This window comes from Diadema setosum, chromosome 6 (genome assembly GCF_964275005.1).
Source record: "Diadema setosum chromosome 6, eeDiaSeto1, whole genome shotgun sequence".
Classification (NCBI taxonomy): Eukaryota; Metazoa; Echinodermata; class Echinoidea; order Diadematoida; family Diadematidae; genus Diadema; species Diadema setosum.
This window is the reverse complement of record NC_092690.1, coordinates 10931207-10946136: the sequence shown is the minus strand read 5'-3', so window position 1 is coordinate 10946136 and position 14930 is coordinate 10931207. Positions and strand designations below refer to the sequence as shown.

General features: G+C 37.8%; 1 protein-coding gene across 1 annotated transcript; it reads left to right on the top strand.

Moving 5' to 3' along the window:
* Positions 1-476: 476 nt before the first annotated feature.
* On the top strand, positions 477-11345 carry LOC140229523 (paired box protein Pax-6-like). The gene is made up of 8 exons (XM_072309771.1): positions 477-489; positions 2671-2832; positions 5765-5923; positions 7511-7668; positions 8415-8580; positions 9222-9397; positions 9743-9919; positions 11031-11345. The coding sequence occupies exons 1-8, from the start codon at positions 477-479 to the stop codon at positions 11343-11345; spliced, it is 1326 nt and encodes a 441-aa protein (XP_072165872.1).
* Positions 11346-14930: the final 3585 nt, after the last annotated feature.

Sequence of the window (14930 nt, the reverse complement as noted above, 5' to 3'; positions counted from 1 at the left end):
TCCTATTGGTTCTTCGCTCATTTTAATACGATACCTTTCATTCTTTATTCTCTCTCTCTCTCCCTCTCTTGCGGACTGTTTTCATCGCACACTTATCTCTGTTACCTCTCTCTCATCCAATTGCTCGTTATCGAATTCATGGTTGTGACGTCACAGAAGCAGCGAGCGAATCAGGCACGTGCAAGTCGGACAGGGATAAACTTTCCCCGCAAATCTGGGCGCGCCCCAACTGCCTCCTGTATTGCTATCTGGATTTTTATTAATTTCGCCACAATCAGTTAAAACGTTGTGCTTACATGATGCGTTATTTACCTTTCTTTTGTCGACCCCTTTATAGTAAAAGAAATATAGGTATAAATGTCGTAAGTCGTGCACGGCTCGCGTCAGTAACAGAATTGCTGTTGAGTCGAATACACGCGGTACTTTTACAAACCAATATCGGTGAATGAGAAGACGCCAGGAGCTACATGTTGAAGATGGCTTTACAAGGTAGGAAAGCAAACATTTTCTACTATAAAGTGGTGGTATAGTATCAGCTGAGGTGAGGATTCAGCACTTAACATCTTTTGAGATACTTGGAAGCCACTTTATGAAATGTTAATGTGCACGCAATTCTAAGAGGAATACAAAGTTTATATGATGAAAATCGGTGTTGAAATGGCTAAGATATCAAAAAAGTATTAATAAACAAAGCGAGAAAGACAGGTCCCGCCTTTCCTTATAATTGCTTTGCTTTGGATATCTCAGCCACTTCAAAACCAATTTTCATCATATAACCCTGGAATTCCTCTAAAGATTATAGTATATTTCATGAGAGGTTCCTAATAGTTCGAAAAATCATCATTAAAAAAAAAAAACAAGGTTTGAAACCTGAAACCCAATCTCAACCGAAACTGAACTATCTCTTTAAACTACTCAAAATGTTTTTATCTTTTAAATCAATAATTATATACTGGTATCATATATGGTTATTTTATTGAGATCAATATAATACCGCCCTACTTCGGCAAAGGGAAGCAAGTGACATCGAGTACAATTGCTACAAAAGAAGAATGTTTTTGGGTAGGCCCTTCAACATGGAAATTTGTGAAGAGAAATAATGTCGGTATTGGTGCAAGTCATATGGTGATGCATTTATGACGATTCGAAGAATGTTGATATTCCCATAGAAACTCATTATTATGTAACTTGCTTCCTTTTGCCAGGGTATTATAGATTTGTAGCAAAAAATTGCTAAAAGAAGCAAGTGACAATCATATCATAGGGATGTCACTTACTTCCTTTTGCCTAAGTATTTTAGATTATGTGCAAATATAAATAATTTCGCAAAAGGAAGCAAGTGACAATCATATCATATGAGGTTGTAACTTGCTTCCTTTTGCCAAAGTATTTCAGATTTTTAACAAACATGAAATATCTGGCAAAAGGAAGCAAGTGACAATCATATCATGAGAATTTTACTTGCTTCCTTTTGGCAAGTATTATAGATATGTAGCAAACACAATAAATTGGCAAAAAGAAGCAAGTGACAATCATATCATAAAGATGTTACTTGCTCCCTTTTGCCAAAGTATTTTAGATTGTGTATAAATATAAATGATCTGGCAAAGGGAAGCAAGTGACAATCATATCATGAGAATGGTAACTTGCTTCCTTTTGCCAATTGTTTTCATGCAATTTGTGCTCTTTCTTCCTTTTGCCACCCGAATATCTCACAAATGGGCCAAAATTGTAACTTTTGGATTTTTCAGTTAGGCTAAATAGAGCATGCCTCAAATATGCCAAATCAATAAAAAAGTCAATATCCATAAAAATGTCATTTGCTTCCGTTTGCCAAAGTAGGACAGAATAATGATCTGTGGGCGTTTTGATTTTCTTTCACTCAACATGTTTGAATATTTTAAGCCTTGAATTCCTTATTGATACTTTCCTTCTCCTTTATGCAATACTCTACTTATAAAAATGAGTTGTATAATAGTGACCGTTTAGCAGCAAAAAAAAGTGATAATAATAATAATAATCGTTTTTTCCCTAGAATGCGCTATTCTTGATTTCCTATGTCTTGCGGTATACTTATGTGAAATTATCATAATATGGATGATTTTGCACATATTTCTAATTCAAATTCAAATTAATTGAGAGTTTTCTCCATGGGACATATCACAAAAGAACTGCAGTTATTTCATTTTCTTTCTTTTTCTTCAAAACCAATGAGATGTAAAATCAAGATGCACATTAAATCATATCTATTGAAATTACATGTACAATAATCTGTGCATGTTTGGTGGGATTGGAACGCACTTGCTACCCACGAAGGTAAAAAACAACAACAGTAACACGTGACTCCTTGTGGGAAATCGTGTCAACGACCATCTTTAAGATCGTCTCTGTTTATCTCTTCGGGTGCTGTTAAATAATGATGTCAAATTTGTTCGGATTGAAATTTGTCACGTGTCATGATATTCATGACACAAGCAAAGATAAATCGTTTGTCAACAAGCCTTCAATATACGATATAGAGGACTCGTTTTAAGATCGTGAAGATCATGCACATATTGTCTTGCTGTCATTCGGTCACGGGAGAGTACAATGATAGGACTTAGTCAAGGATATAGCTGTATTGAAATTACATGAAAATGAGAAATGAAATACGGTCTTTTGTTTCAATAGGAAACTTATCACCGTACGATAGCTTTGTGGCAGCGGGCCCCAGCAGCTTCTCTCCCCGGGATCTTCGGCGTCGGATGGTCAGCATGGTGCCGTGTTCTGCACGTGCATGTGATCTTTCCAGAGAGTTTTTCTTACCCCATGCATATGCAAGCAAGCTTCTTGGTAAGCTTAGTGTGATTGGACATAATCACAGCTAACACTAACAGGCTCGACAGCTGCATTCACCATGATCAAAAGTTTCATACAGCAGTATCAGTTAGAATTTTAGAAGCTGAATTCGGTGTGTGTGACTTTCCTATAGTAGTAATATACTGCAGATTTTATCCATTGAATTTCCTTTTTCCTCATTTCGTCTCTGGTTGTGATAGTTTTATTAGGGTTTTTTAACCGGCCATATTGAGCAAAATATAGACTGCTATCATCTTTTCAAACATTTTCGCCGTTGAAAATCCACTTACTCGAATAATTTTTGTAGCAGAATTAGGCAAGCGAGACGTTTTGATTGATTTGTACAACTAGATCAATAGTTAACCAATTTTTGAAATGCATTTTTGAAAGCAATGTATTGATTTATTTTTGTTCGCGCTGTCTGTGTTACTGACGTTTTTAATGTATCTCATGTCATGCAAAATTCCTTATTTGAATTTCTATGCCTCTATCGTAATCACGTACGTTATAAATTGCATGAGGAGTCTATGATAAAGTGCCGTCTTGTGGCAACTCTCTGTCGGTGTCCCTATATCCAAAGGGGTAGTGGTTGCCTGTTTTGAATCTAAATGCTGATAAAGCAGCAAGAAAGAAAGGCGATGTCTAATGATCAAGTGAAGAGTTTGGTCGCAAAAAACCGATAAGTCCATATTTGCCAAATGGAGATATTTGCGATTAAAGGTCAAGAAAAATAGAGAGAATGATAGGATTTTTTTTTATTCATTTGACCGTAACTTCAAAAATGTACCTTTATATGTAGTGACCAATATATCATTTAAAAGGTATTATTTTGTACTTTATGACAGAGACCGTACTTCAAAATCTTCAAAAATGGACTTGTCGGTTTTTGCGAACAAACTCTTCAAATATTTGATTGAATTCTGAAACAATAATAAAAATAATGATTATGATGATGATGATGATGATGGTGTTGATAATGATGATGATAATAATGATAAAAGTAATAATTATGATAATAATGATGATAATGAAAACATATAATAAACATGATAATAGGTCTGCTTTGCCAGGTACCTATTCACCAGGTATTCTATTCATACACCTGGGTCTAGAGAGACATGGAGTGTAAAAAATCTTATCCAATTAAGGACGTAGGCACTCGTTGGGACCTCCGATTGAAAGTCAGGAGTCTTATCCACCCAATGCACCATATGCATCCAATGATTCACAGTAAAATATTAATGATAAAGTAAATCATAATGTGAATGTTTAATATAAAAAAGAAGAGTTCCTTCGGGCTGAAAATGGATCATCCTCTTTTACACCTACCTTGCTTAGGTGTTGTTCGTTATTCCGAAGGTTCGATATTCCGAAGGTTCGTTATTCCGAAGGTTCGTTAATCCGAAACACGCTAATTCCCTATACCTAGAGGTTCATTAATCCGAAAATGAAAAAGGGTTCTTTAATCCGAACATTTGTGGCGTTATTCCGAAGGTTCGTTATTCCGAAGATTTGTTCATCCGAAAATGAAATTCGGAAAAACGAACCTTCAGAATAACGAATCTTAAGACTGAAGAGCCTTCGGAATAACGAACCTTCGGAATAACGAGCTGTAACCGATTGCTTTCCCATGAGAATAGATTTCTTCTTGCTTGCGGAAAGTCACAGCTACAATATACCAGACCAGATTGGTAAAATTCAAGTAGTATAGGCCAATCATTGACAATATTCTTAAATGTATCATTTCCGGGATTTGTTTATAGCTCCAAACCGATTAAGCACCAGCACTTCAAAAAATTTAATTCTGCATTGAATCTGTCTTAATAATGTCATTTGAGGCCGGCGGTATATAATTGTGTTTCAATTTCGACACCGAATTTGTTACATATATTTTTTCTAAAATGTTTATGCTTAATCAGTTTGGAGCTAAACAAATCCTGGAAATGCTACATTTCCCACATTCTACAAGCGTTGTCTTTTTACTGGGTCCCTCCATTTTTCAAAGTTTGCGTATTGTTATTTCGTCTTTATCACTTAAGTTTTCATGACAACGTATTGTTACTACATGCTTCCACAATACTTTTCTCAGTTTACTTTATTTTGCTTATGAAACCTTATTCTCTGATACCAAGGAAAGTGAAATGTCTTTGTTCTTTTCGAAAAATGAAATGAAATTTGAATTGAATCGAATTGTATTTAAGAAAACTGTCAATGAGTTCGAATCCCGTCCCCGGGATCCCGTCGTGTTTGACTAGGATAATGGCCGCACATAATACACTAATTATCATAGATAATCCAGTCACCACTCATTGAGCATACTAGTCAATGTACCCGTGGAGTGCCAGAAATCCTCTATGGGGACTCCCCCAAATATGGTCAAGGTCACTGGGTCAACGGAGGTCAAATAACTGTTTTGCGCTACTCCTTGGTCTGATCTTGGCCAAACTTGCTGGAAGCATAAGTAGGCCTACACCTGGGAAATCCCCATTGAGGATATTTCTGGGGAAATAATATTATGTCATACCGAGGTGCCACCGCATCTACCAATGCAGCCAAGGTAGGAAAAGTAAGAAATCAATATAGCGCTCTCTATCGGGTGTCTGATTATTTCAGCTGACGAAGATTAGAAGTTGTTTGACCTTTGACCCCAGTGACCTTGACCTTTCCATGAACCCCTCAAGGGCAATTTCGCGGTGAACCTGCATCCACCCACTAAGTTTGATGGAGATCGGACCAAGGCCCTGGGAGGAGTAGAGGAAGAAACAGACAAACAGACAGACAAACAGTATGATTCCGAGTTTGGAAACATTCGAAATGGGTGCAGCATGGTGCAAAAGTGTAGAGAGTTTGTGTAGGGGTAAGCTCTGGGCCTCAAACTTCGCTCACTGAGATCAGGTTTCTTCCCGGGGTCTCTTCTTATCACCAGCTGGACGCTTCTACGATCCTCCGGCGACCCGCAGCGGTGCCATTGGCGGCAGCAAGCCCAAAGTAGCGACTCCAGCAGTGGTGGCCAAGATCGAAAGCCTGAAGAGGGACAATCCAACCATCTTTGCTTGGGAGATCAGAGACAAACTTGTGGCGGATGGTAAGTTCAGAACCGATTGTGGCATTAAACTCAAGTATACACACTTATGATACACGGAGCTGCAATAAAGTTCATCTATGGAAATGTCCTAGTACGAAATTAAAGCAAACTCTTCGTCATACAGGTCCATTTTTTTTTTTAATGCAATAAACCTAGATAATCATAATAAGCAAAATTATCATTTATGTAAGAAGCAGTATAAAAAAAACTTCTGTTGTCTTTTTATTGAAACTATGTAATTAACCATCTTTTTTCATGTCTGTTTTTATTTTTTGTTTTGTTGTATGTTTATATTTTGTGTATCTTCTGTATAAAACTGATTTATGATCTCTGAAAGGAATTTAGATTCCAATGTAAACCCTTACATAATTTTGACAACGGTGTAAGCGCGCCTTCAGGCCTTATTGGCTTTTTATGTGTACACCATTTTCCATTTTACCTTTTGCCTGTTGTAATCTGTAACAATTTATGACTGTAACATTGATGTTGTTGTTATTGTGTTTTTTATGTGATTGTTTATATGTTTTATCTTGTAACACTGGATGTTTAATGTTGTCTCTTGTGATTTGAAATGGATATAAACGAATTGAATTGAATTATAAATGATGTGATGTACTATACATTCTTTCTCCTGTCTAAGCTTTTTCTTTTCGACATACTAGTTGTGATATCATAACACAACTTCTAACTCATAATTATTAATGATGTCATCTTTCACGATTCACCATTCTTTACAACATAAATGCTGTTCATCTATGATTTTGTCTCAATTACCAATTGCATTCCTTTATAGAAGAACAGCTAAAGTCCAAATAATGTGGCTATCATAGTTTGAAACCTCTTGCAAAATGATGCAATTATAGACAATCATTCAAATGACAGTTTTACATTTTATTTGTATACACAAAAGGGCCGGCGGAGCGTTTTCAAAAGTGGGGGGGGGGGGGGGACACTTCCGGGTTTCATGAGCTAACAAGAAAAAAAAGTCTTCAGTGGAAAGACATTACCTTACTGCGCTCACACTTCAAGATCTCTATATATTTCTATTTAGTGCCACTTACATACTTCCGGGTTAAAAAAAGTGTGGGGGCCCAAAGTTATGACACCTTATGTATTCCTTTGTATGGTGCACAAAAAGTGTGGGGGCCCGAGCCCCCACGCCCCCCACGGTTCCGCCGGCCATGCAACATCCTCATTGGTATCGTAACTGCAAAATTAACAATAAAGTTATTAGTTGTTGATTTTTATTCTCTCTCGATTCTCTCTATTTTATCTGGTCCTTGCTTATATTCAGGTGATTAATTTCATTTTCACGTACAATGCGTTCTTTTATCCATCCATTGGCAGGATGAATATCTACGATAGACAAAAGAAGAAAACTATTCAACTTGTAAATTTTATTAGCCACATACAAGGATGTAACTTCCTACCGAATCTTTTATTTCGTTTTTTTTTTTTTTCAGCCGAGTTGTTCAAACATAATATTAGTCTTGAAAAATCATATATATATCTCGTGGTGACATCCTACTGCGGAAAAAAAAACCCACATATGATCAATTCATTCATTCTCTTCATGATCCTATGCAGGCGTTTGTACAACGTCAACCGTCCCCAGCGTCAGTTCGATAAACCGCATATTGCGCAATCGAGCTGCGGAACGCGCTGCCGCAGAATACGCACGTGTGACTGAGCAGGCGTACTTACGCGCCTACCCGGAGCTCTGGTCGGGCCCCTCTCGATCGCACGTAAGACCCCTTTTCCTTTTTGTAGTATTTGTTCTAGACACCGTGATTTTTTTCTCTCTCTATCTTTTCAGTTACTATGGTTTCCTCAGTAATGTGGCGGTGTGTAATATGTTTTGAAAGCCATATCTTCTTTCCATATCGTCTGAAAAGTCAAGTAAGCATTAGTAATCTTGGTGATGGTTAACTTCTGCATCGCGTCTCAACCACTGACGTTTTCGCTACCTTTCTCTTTAAAGTTTGTGTAGAAAGCCAGAAAATAATGTTGCAAATTTATTGTTGCTAAAATTAATACACAAAACAGCTGTGCTTTGACAAAATTTTCCAAAGAACATTGTGATGCATTCTTTCAATAAGGTATTTCTTTTTACGGCTGTATTAATACGTAAGTGAGACAGTGAAAAACAGCTTCGAACTCTATTTTCCCAGTCACTTACGTGAAACATACCATTTACGTCACCGTAACGTTCAAGCAGACTACCCTAAAATTGTCCTTCTTCGGTTTCAATGTATAGTGTAATTAAAATACTAATGTACCGTCAGTTAAATCAGAAAACATTGTACGAAAAAAAAGATACATTATTATTTGTGAAACATATTAATATTTGAATTATCAATAGACGTTTATGGAATGAGTGACCATTGCATTTTAAAAGTATGTTCTATTTTGTATGTAAGGTTCAATACATACAAAACAGTTCATGAATTAGAGTTTTAATGTTCTCTTCTTCAAATTTAAATGCATGCAGCTCGTCACTCCCATAACGGTAACACAGGCCCTGCGCCTAGACAATTTCAAGGGCGCGCCCTCTACGGTGACGAACCAGTCTTGCCACGAGCCGTCGTTGGGGCCAGGCTGCTGCAACACACCGACACCTCCCTGTAATGACTCACTGGCAGCTTCGGTTGGCACTGGTAGGTTTCAGAATAATATCATGTCACTAGATTAGTCCGACATACACCGAGCGGATGTGACGCCAGTGAGGTGGGAATTTTACAACAAAGTATCAGCGGGGTTACACTTGTGACATACAGTTGACACTATACTGACATTCTATTGAAAGAAAAAGAAAATTGATGTAACCCGTAAATTGAATTTGACACGTTTTGGATAATGTCAATAATAATCAGCGAATTGACCCCGGATTGCAGTGACAAAAAGGACATTTCACTGGTATTCGTATTGTTACAAAATGTTTTTGCAGTTTGTTCTCTGTTGACATAATAAATTTGTCGAAATTAAACGCAGATATTTTTTGTCATCCTGATGAGAGAGGAATTTGTTTATTTGTCGTTTGTTTTAATTGTTTTGGGAGGAGAGATTTTCCGGTGAACGCTGTAGATATATTGCTATTCTAATCACGCTTGAGTGTATCAATTTAAATCGTCCTTGCTCGTTTGTCATACATAACGGACATGACTTTCTTTCTCGCCTCGTCTTTTCTGATTATAATAAATTTTAATGATGTCAATGAATTTGTAATGACGTACAATTCGACTCATGATCAATATCAACTATTGCACAGTGACTACTCCTCACCGAAACGATGATTCAGGGAATGACGTCATCGATGTCCAAACTCGTGAGGATTCCTCCACCCGTGACGTCCTCCCTTCGACATCGTCCTCAATGTCGTCCACGTCTCCAACGTCATTTTCAATGGACGACTTCGTCAACATGAGCCTCCTTGACTGTCAGGGTGCCGCCGCTGCTGCGGCCGCGGCTAAAGAGGTATGAGTTGACTTCGAGGCTTTGTTTTAGTATCTCTGCTTAAATCAGAACCAAGATCCATCACAATCATAATCTGCCCATTAACGTTCACTCGTTTGATTAAGGTATATTTTATAAACAAAGATTGTCAACCCAATTACCATCTTACAATCCCGATGGAATCCCATTTTCTTTGCTCATTTTTCCGCTAATAAATTATATTCTTTCTGGTCAGTTTATTCTGTCTTCAAGTTGATCTGACAATTTTGTCACGATGTTTGCGAGTGCGTTTGCTGTCTTCGTTGGCTTGTTAAAATTTGCTCAGTGATTTAAATATCTCCACAAAATTCTTATATTTGCTCACAGATGACGAGGGCTGCTGCGTGCGCCGCGGCTGCCGAGCGCAAGAAACTCCGTCGCAGCCGGACGACGTTCACGCAGACGCAACTGGCCGTGCTGGAGCGCGAGTTTGCAAACACCCACTACCCTTGCGTCTCGACGAGGGAGGAGCTGGCTGCTAAGACGAGTCTCTCGGAAGCCAGGGTACAGGTGAGAGCCTGTTTGGGGCTCTTTTTTTCTTCTTTTAACTCTGCTGGTGCCTTTAAGCTATTATCTACTCTATTTTCTACCAGTGACCGTGCTAACTATTCCATATTACTATTGTGCCACTTGAAACGAGTATCAAGACCTGGGGCCCGTTGCATAAAAGTTACAATTATGATAACTTTGCCATCCAATGGTAACTACCATGGCAACAATACTCAACAGCCAGTCAAAATCAAGAGTTCCATGGAAGTTACATTTGGATGGCAAAGTTACCATAATTGTAACTTTTATGCAACGGGCCCATGGTGTACAGACAACCAAAACTAAAGGAAACAATACTCAAAGTACGTGATATCAAAAACACAAAAAAGACATAAAAATTACGTCCGTTCATTTAAAATTTACCATCCAATTTAGGCAAAAATCATGTAAAAATAATGTTAAGACATCAATTATTTAGCGTTTGGGTTTGTAGAAGTTTGACAAAGCGTTGAGACCATGATAATGCATCTTCCGACTTACTTTCAACATCACAAAATCGAAACATTGAAAGATTTAAGCACATGCCATTTAATATTCTAAACCCACATCAATGTAAATTTCTGGTATAATCTTCGCCGTAAATCTTTCAACGGAAAGGAGAATTTTCTTCAACGAAACATTCATCACACTCAGAAAGTAGTTGTGATAGTTTGATACACTATTTTCCAAGAATTATCACTTGCAGTGTATTAGCACTTTCGAAACAGTACACCGTCCTCATGGAGTTGTTCAAGAATAAATTATTTTTCCAGAAAATTTTCGAAATGTTAAAAAAAAAAATCGATGTATACTTTACAGCATATCTGACGACTCGACAGCCTAACTGACAAGTCGGCAATTAAAATTGCATTCGGGTGACGAAAAAAAAAAAAAAAAAAGATATCGCACAGTTATTGGTTTCGTTTTGCCTGTTCACCGAGCACCGTCATTGTAGTTCGTCCAATGCATTATGCATCTTTTTTAAAATGCATTCTCGGGCCATTCTTTTGTACAATACTGTACAGGTTAATTTGTATATTAGAAAGACACACATTTGTACAACATCCATGTGTGTATTATTTTCCAGGTCTGGTTTTCCAACCGACGTGCTAAGTGGCGACGCCATAAGAAGCTGCCGACCCAGTCGGGGATGGCATCTCAACACCAGTTACCATACCAACACGTTTCCATGACGACAGCCTCTGCAGCGGCTGCCGCCGTAGCAGCAGGCTTCCTGGAACACCATCCCTCCTACTATCCGCTGTACGGCGCCCTCTCCCGGCCCGAATCGTTCAAACCCATACAGACTGAGGACTGTAAATCCCTACTGAAGACAGCAGGAGAATCATCTGCTTTTAAACCAGTGACGTCAGAGGCTCTTTCTCCTGCCGCATCTTCCTGAGACACTGATATGACGACTCCCCCAGTTTTCCGAGGATGACATTTTGTGATTGTGTCAAGATATCCTGACCAGCACCCGACAATGTCATCAAGTGGTCCGAAATGGCCTACACCTGGAGAAAAGAGAGAACTCTTCTGCACTGGTGGTTAGACAGTGCTGTCTGAGTGAGCTAAACCCAGGCAGTAGTCTGCCAACTACTCAGTCATTCCCTGTCTAGACAATAGATAATTATGATGTAAAGATATGTATGTGCTAAAGTACTTAGCCGTTGTACTGTCGGGTAAGAGTAGTCGTCTGCTAACAAAATAAGAAATTCACGTTAAAGGCCCGGTCACACTGCCCAAAAGTCGCGTAAACGCATGAATTGAATCACTTAAGAAATTCGAGCCTTACGCGATACATGCGTGATCTGTGCACATTTCATGAGTTTGTCTGACGTGGAACTCTCGTAGTTTTCCACCGATGTGCGCCGGATCTGCGCTTTACGCGATTCCAAGTTTTGAGCAGCTCAAAACTCGGCTTCGCGTAAAAGTTTCCGCAGTATCGCGCTGTTTTAAGTTATTTTTGCGTAGTTTGCGTAGTTCTTACATAAACAATGCTCGATATATGAGTGGAATATCAGTGCTCGTTCGCGAAAATGTTGCCGCTATCGCGTTCACGCGCGATTCATACGCATTTCATTAGTGATAATGCGCAGATTATGCGTGGTTTTCCGTGGACCTCAATCGTCGCACACAACCACGAATTCGCCCTATTTTGGTCCTTTGCGTGCCTATGTGCTGAAAGTGCGCGGTTTGTGAGTGACTCTTGCGTGATCTTTTTGTAGTTCTTGCGCAATTCATCGGTTATTTTCATCGCGTAAATCAGCGAAAATTGTCGACGGACAAGCACGCATAACCAAATTTCTTGCGTGATTCATGCATTTATGCGACTTGGATGGGCAGTGTGACTTGGCCTTGATGGCTCTCGTTTTATAAAATGTAGTATGCAGCTATTCATAACAGTGCAATATTCAGACATTCGTTATCAATACTCCCATTGAGGATGTCAAGATGTAGACAGTACCCCAGCTGAATTTAGTTAGTCTGCTATTTAGATGTGCGACGACAATAATAGAAATTCTGTATTGTATTATGACAGCATTCACGAGAGGCCTTGATTATTGTAAATACATTTCGTTAATGTGTTAGTCTGTTTTACAGTGAGTGTAGACGCATTAAGATATTTTATGACACAACTCATCTGTAAATGCATTTATTACTCAACACAAGTTACGTACTATCATCTCCGACATTGGTGTTTACTATTCTCCCATTTCATTTCCCATCTGAAGATAAATACTCATCCTTTAAATTAATGGTTGAAGATTTACTTAGACCAGGTGGAATTTTCTTTGTTTATTTTGTTAGTTCGATTTATTATCTTCAACATAATTTCATACGTGAATCAAATTTTTATGTAGTGCAGATGACTTATAACCATAACTAAGTCCTCAGGACAGGCACTTTTCTTTCGTTACATCGTAATTATATCCTAATCGTTATGATCGAAGAAATACACAATAATAAAAAAAAACAACAACAACACACGCACAGAGTTGATAAGGTTGCAGCCTGAATTTTTACTTCGTTGAAACCCGATTTCTTTTTTTTTTTAATCGTGTTCGTTACAACGGGAGTACACTTTAACCATAACAGAAAACATCAATACAAGATTTTAGTGTATATATGATTTAAAGAAAAAAAGTAAACATTTACATTGATAATTATTCCATCAACAAAAACTTGTTTTTTTTTTTAAATTTGCTAATATAGAAAGCAAGAAATTATGCAGAAGAGGGATTACCACTATAAGCGGTCTAAGTAGGTCAAAGTAGAAAGAGTCTTGTCTTTTATAATTGTGTGACATAGACGCCTTGTTCACACCATATGGTGTGCAAGTTAAGGCCAACGCACACTATACGACATTCGGTCGCAGGTCTGACCGACTTTAGATCTGAAATAATCAGAATAACCTCAGAATAAACATGCTTGTTTATTTCAGATCCAAAGTCACGGAAAGTCGGTCAGTCATGCGTTCGAAAGTCGTATAGTGTGCAGCGGCTTCAAAATCTACGATCTATTTTATGATCCTAGTCTCTTTATCATCATGTCTAATACTGAGAGCTACACAGCAGCATTGTGATGACACTATTTTGCAATAACAATATTCAATTTTTGAGAGAATAGGGGTAGAAAGCAATAGGGAAAGATGATTAAATCTCTATAACAACCGAACAAAGCGACAAACTCTATAATGTGATAACTGACATGAACATGGCGTAGAAATCAGTTTAAATCATTTGTTCTAACTAATGTCTTTATGGTAAATAACTCTTCTTTATTGATACCTTTCACTCGGTCATTATTTTTTCTTAGTTACTGTCATCTTTATTGTAAATAGTTCTTATCTGACGATAACTTTTACGCGGTCATTATCAAATTTGTGAAATATAATTTATTATTCATATTAAGTACGTTCTTGATGTGTGTGTGTGTGTGTGTGTGTGTGTATTTTGGCAAAATATGCACACAGTACTGCGTTACAATGTGCGTCTATGGGAGAATGTGCAATTTTTGCATAATGTTTATGATACGTGCTAATATCATACGCATGAATATTTCAGTTATTGTAGCAAGTTGTGCCATCTACCTGTACTGAAAGAATGGCATTTGTTCATGATTTGTTGTTTTGGTGTTCAGATAGGCCCCTATGTCTTTTCAATTCTTCAACTGTCTGTTATGGACTATGCCACAGATAATTAATGAATGCATGTAACATGAAATTTGCATTTTACTAGGATCTTTTGAGCATCCCCATCCATTCTCAGTGTGCCTAATGCAATTTTGTTTCATTTTCCATTCTCTTCTTGTCTACTATCTAGGCCTACTCATAGGTATAACACCACTTCGGTGCAATTCATGCTTTATTGCTCGGCAGAGATTATGTTGAATGAGCTTGTTACTGGATAATGTTCTGTACATATTAACTATACTTGCACACGAATAAAATGTGCTACAAGCTGTCAAATTGTTCATCCACGTTTTTGAACGGCCGTGCTGTTTTGAAGCAAATAAAACAATTAAAACAATGTTGTGCGCACATGCTTCTAGTACGTGTGTATGTTTGTGTGAATGTGAAAAGTGCACGGTGCGGGCATCTTTGTATGCATTTATTATAAAAATATTTCGTTCTTATTTTTTTCATTGTTATACAAGTTTCATGAAACACCACATGCGTGCATGCAGGCCAACATAATAGTGCCACTCTATATTATAGTGGTATTCTTGCTTAGAAGGATACGCACCTTTATCCCTAAAGGAGATGCTAATGCACCGGAGGAGTTTTATAACATTATTCTTCTTACATTAAACAACGGTTCTTCTCAGATCACACCACATTCCCCTTCTTGAAAACGGATCGATGTTTCTCTTTATATTAATATCAATACTACTATTATATAGGCCCCTGCGCTTAGATAGTGAAATTAACATCTCATAAATACAACACGCTCACCAGTTCTTTGAGATATCAACGATTTGGGTG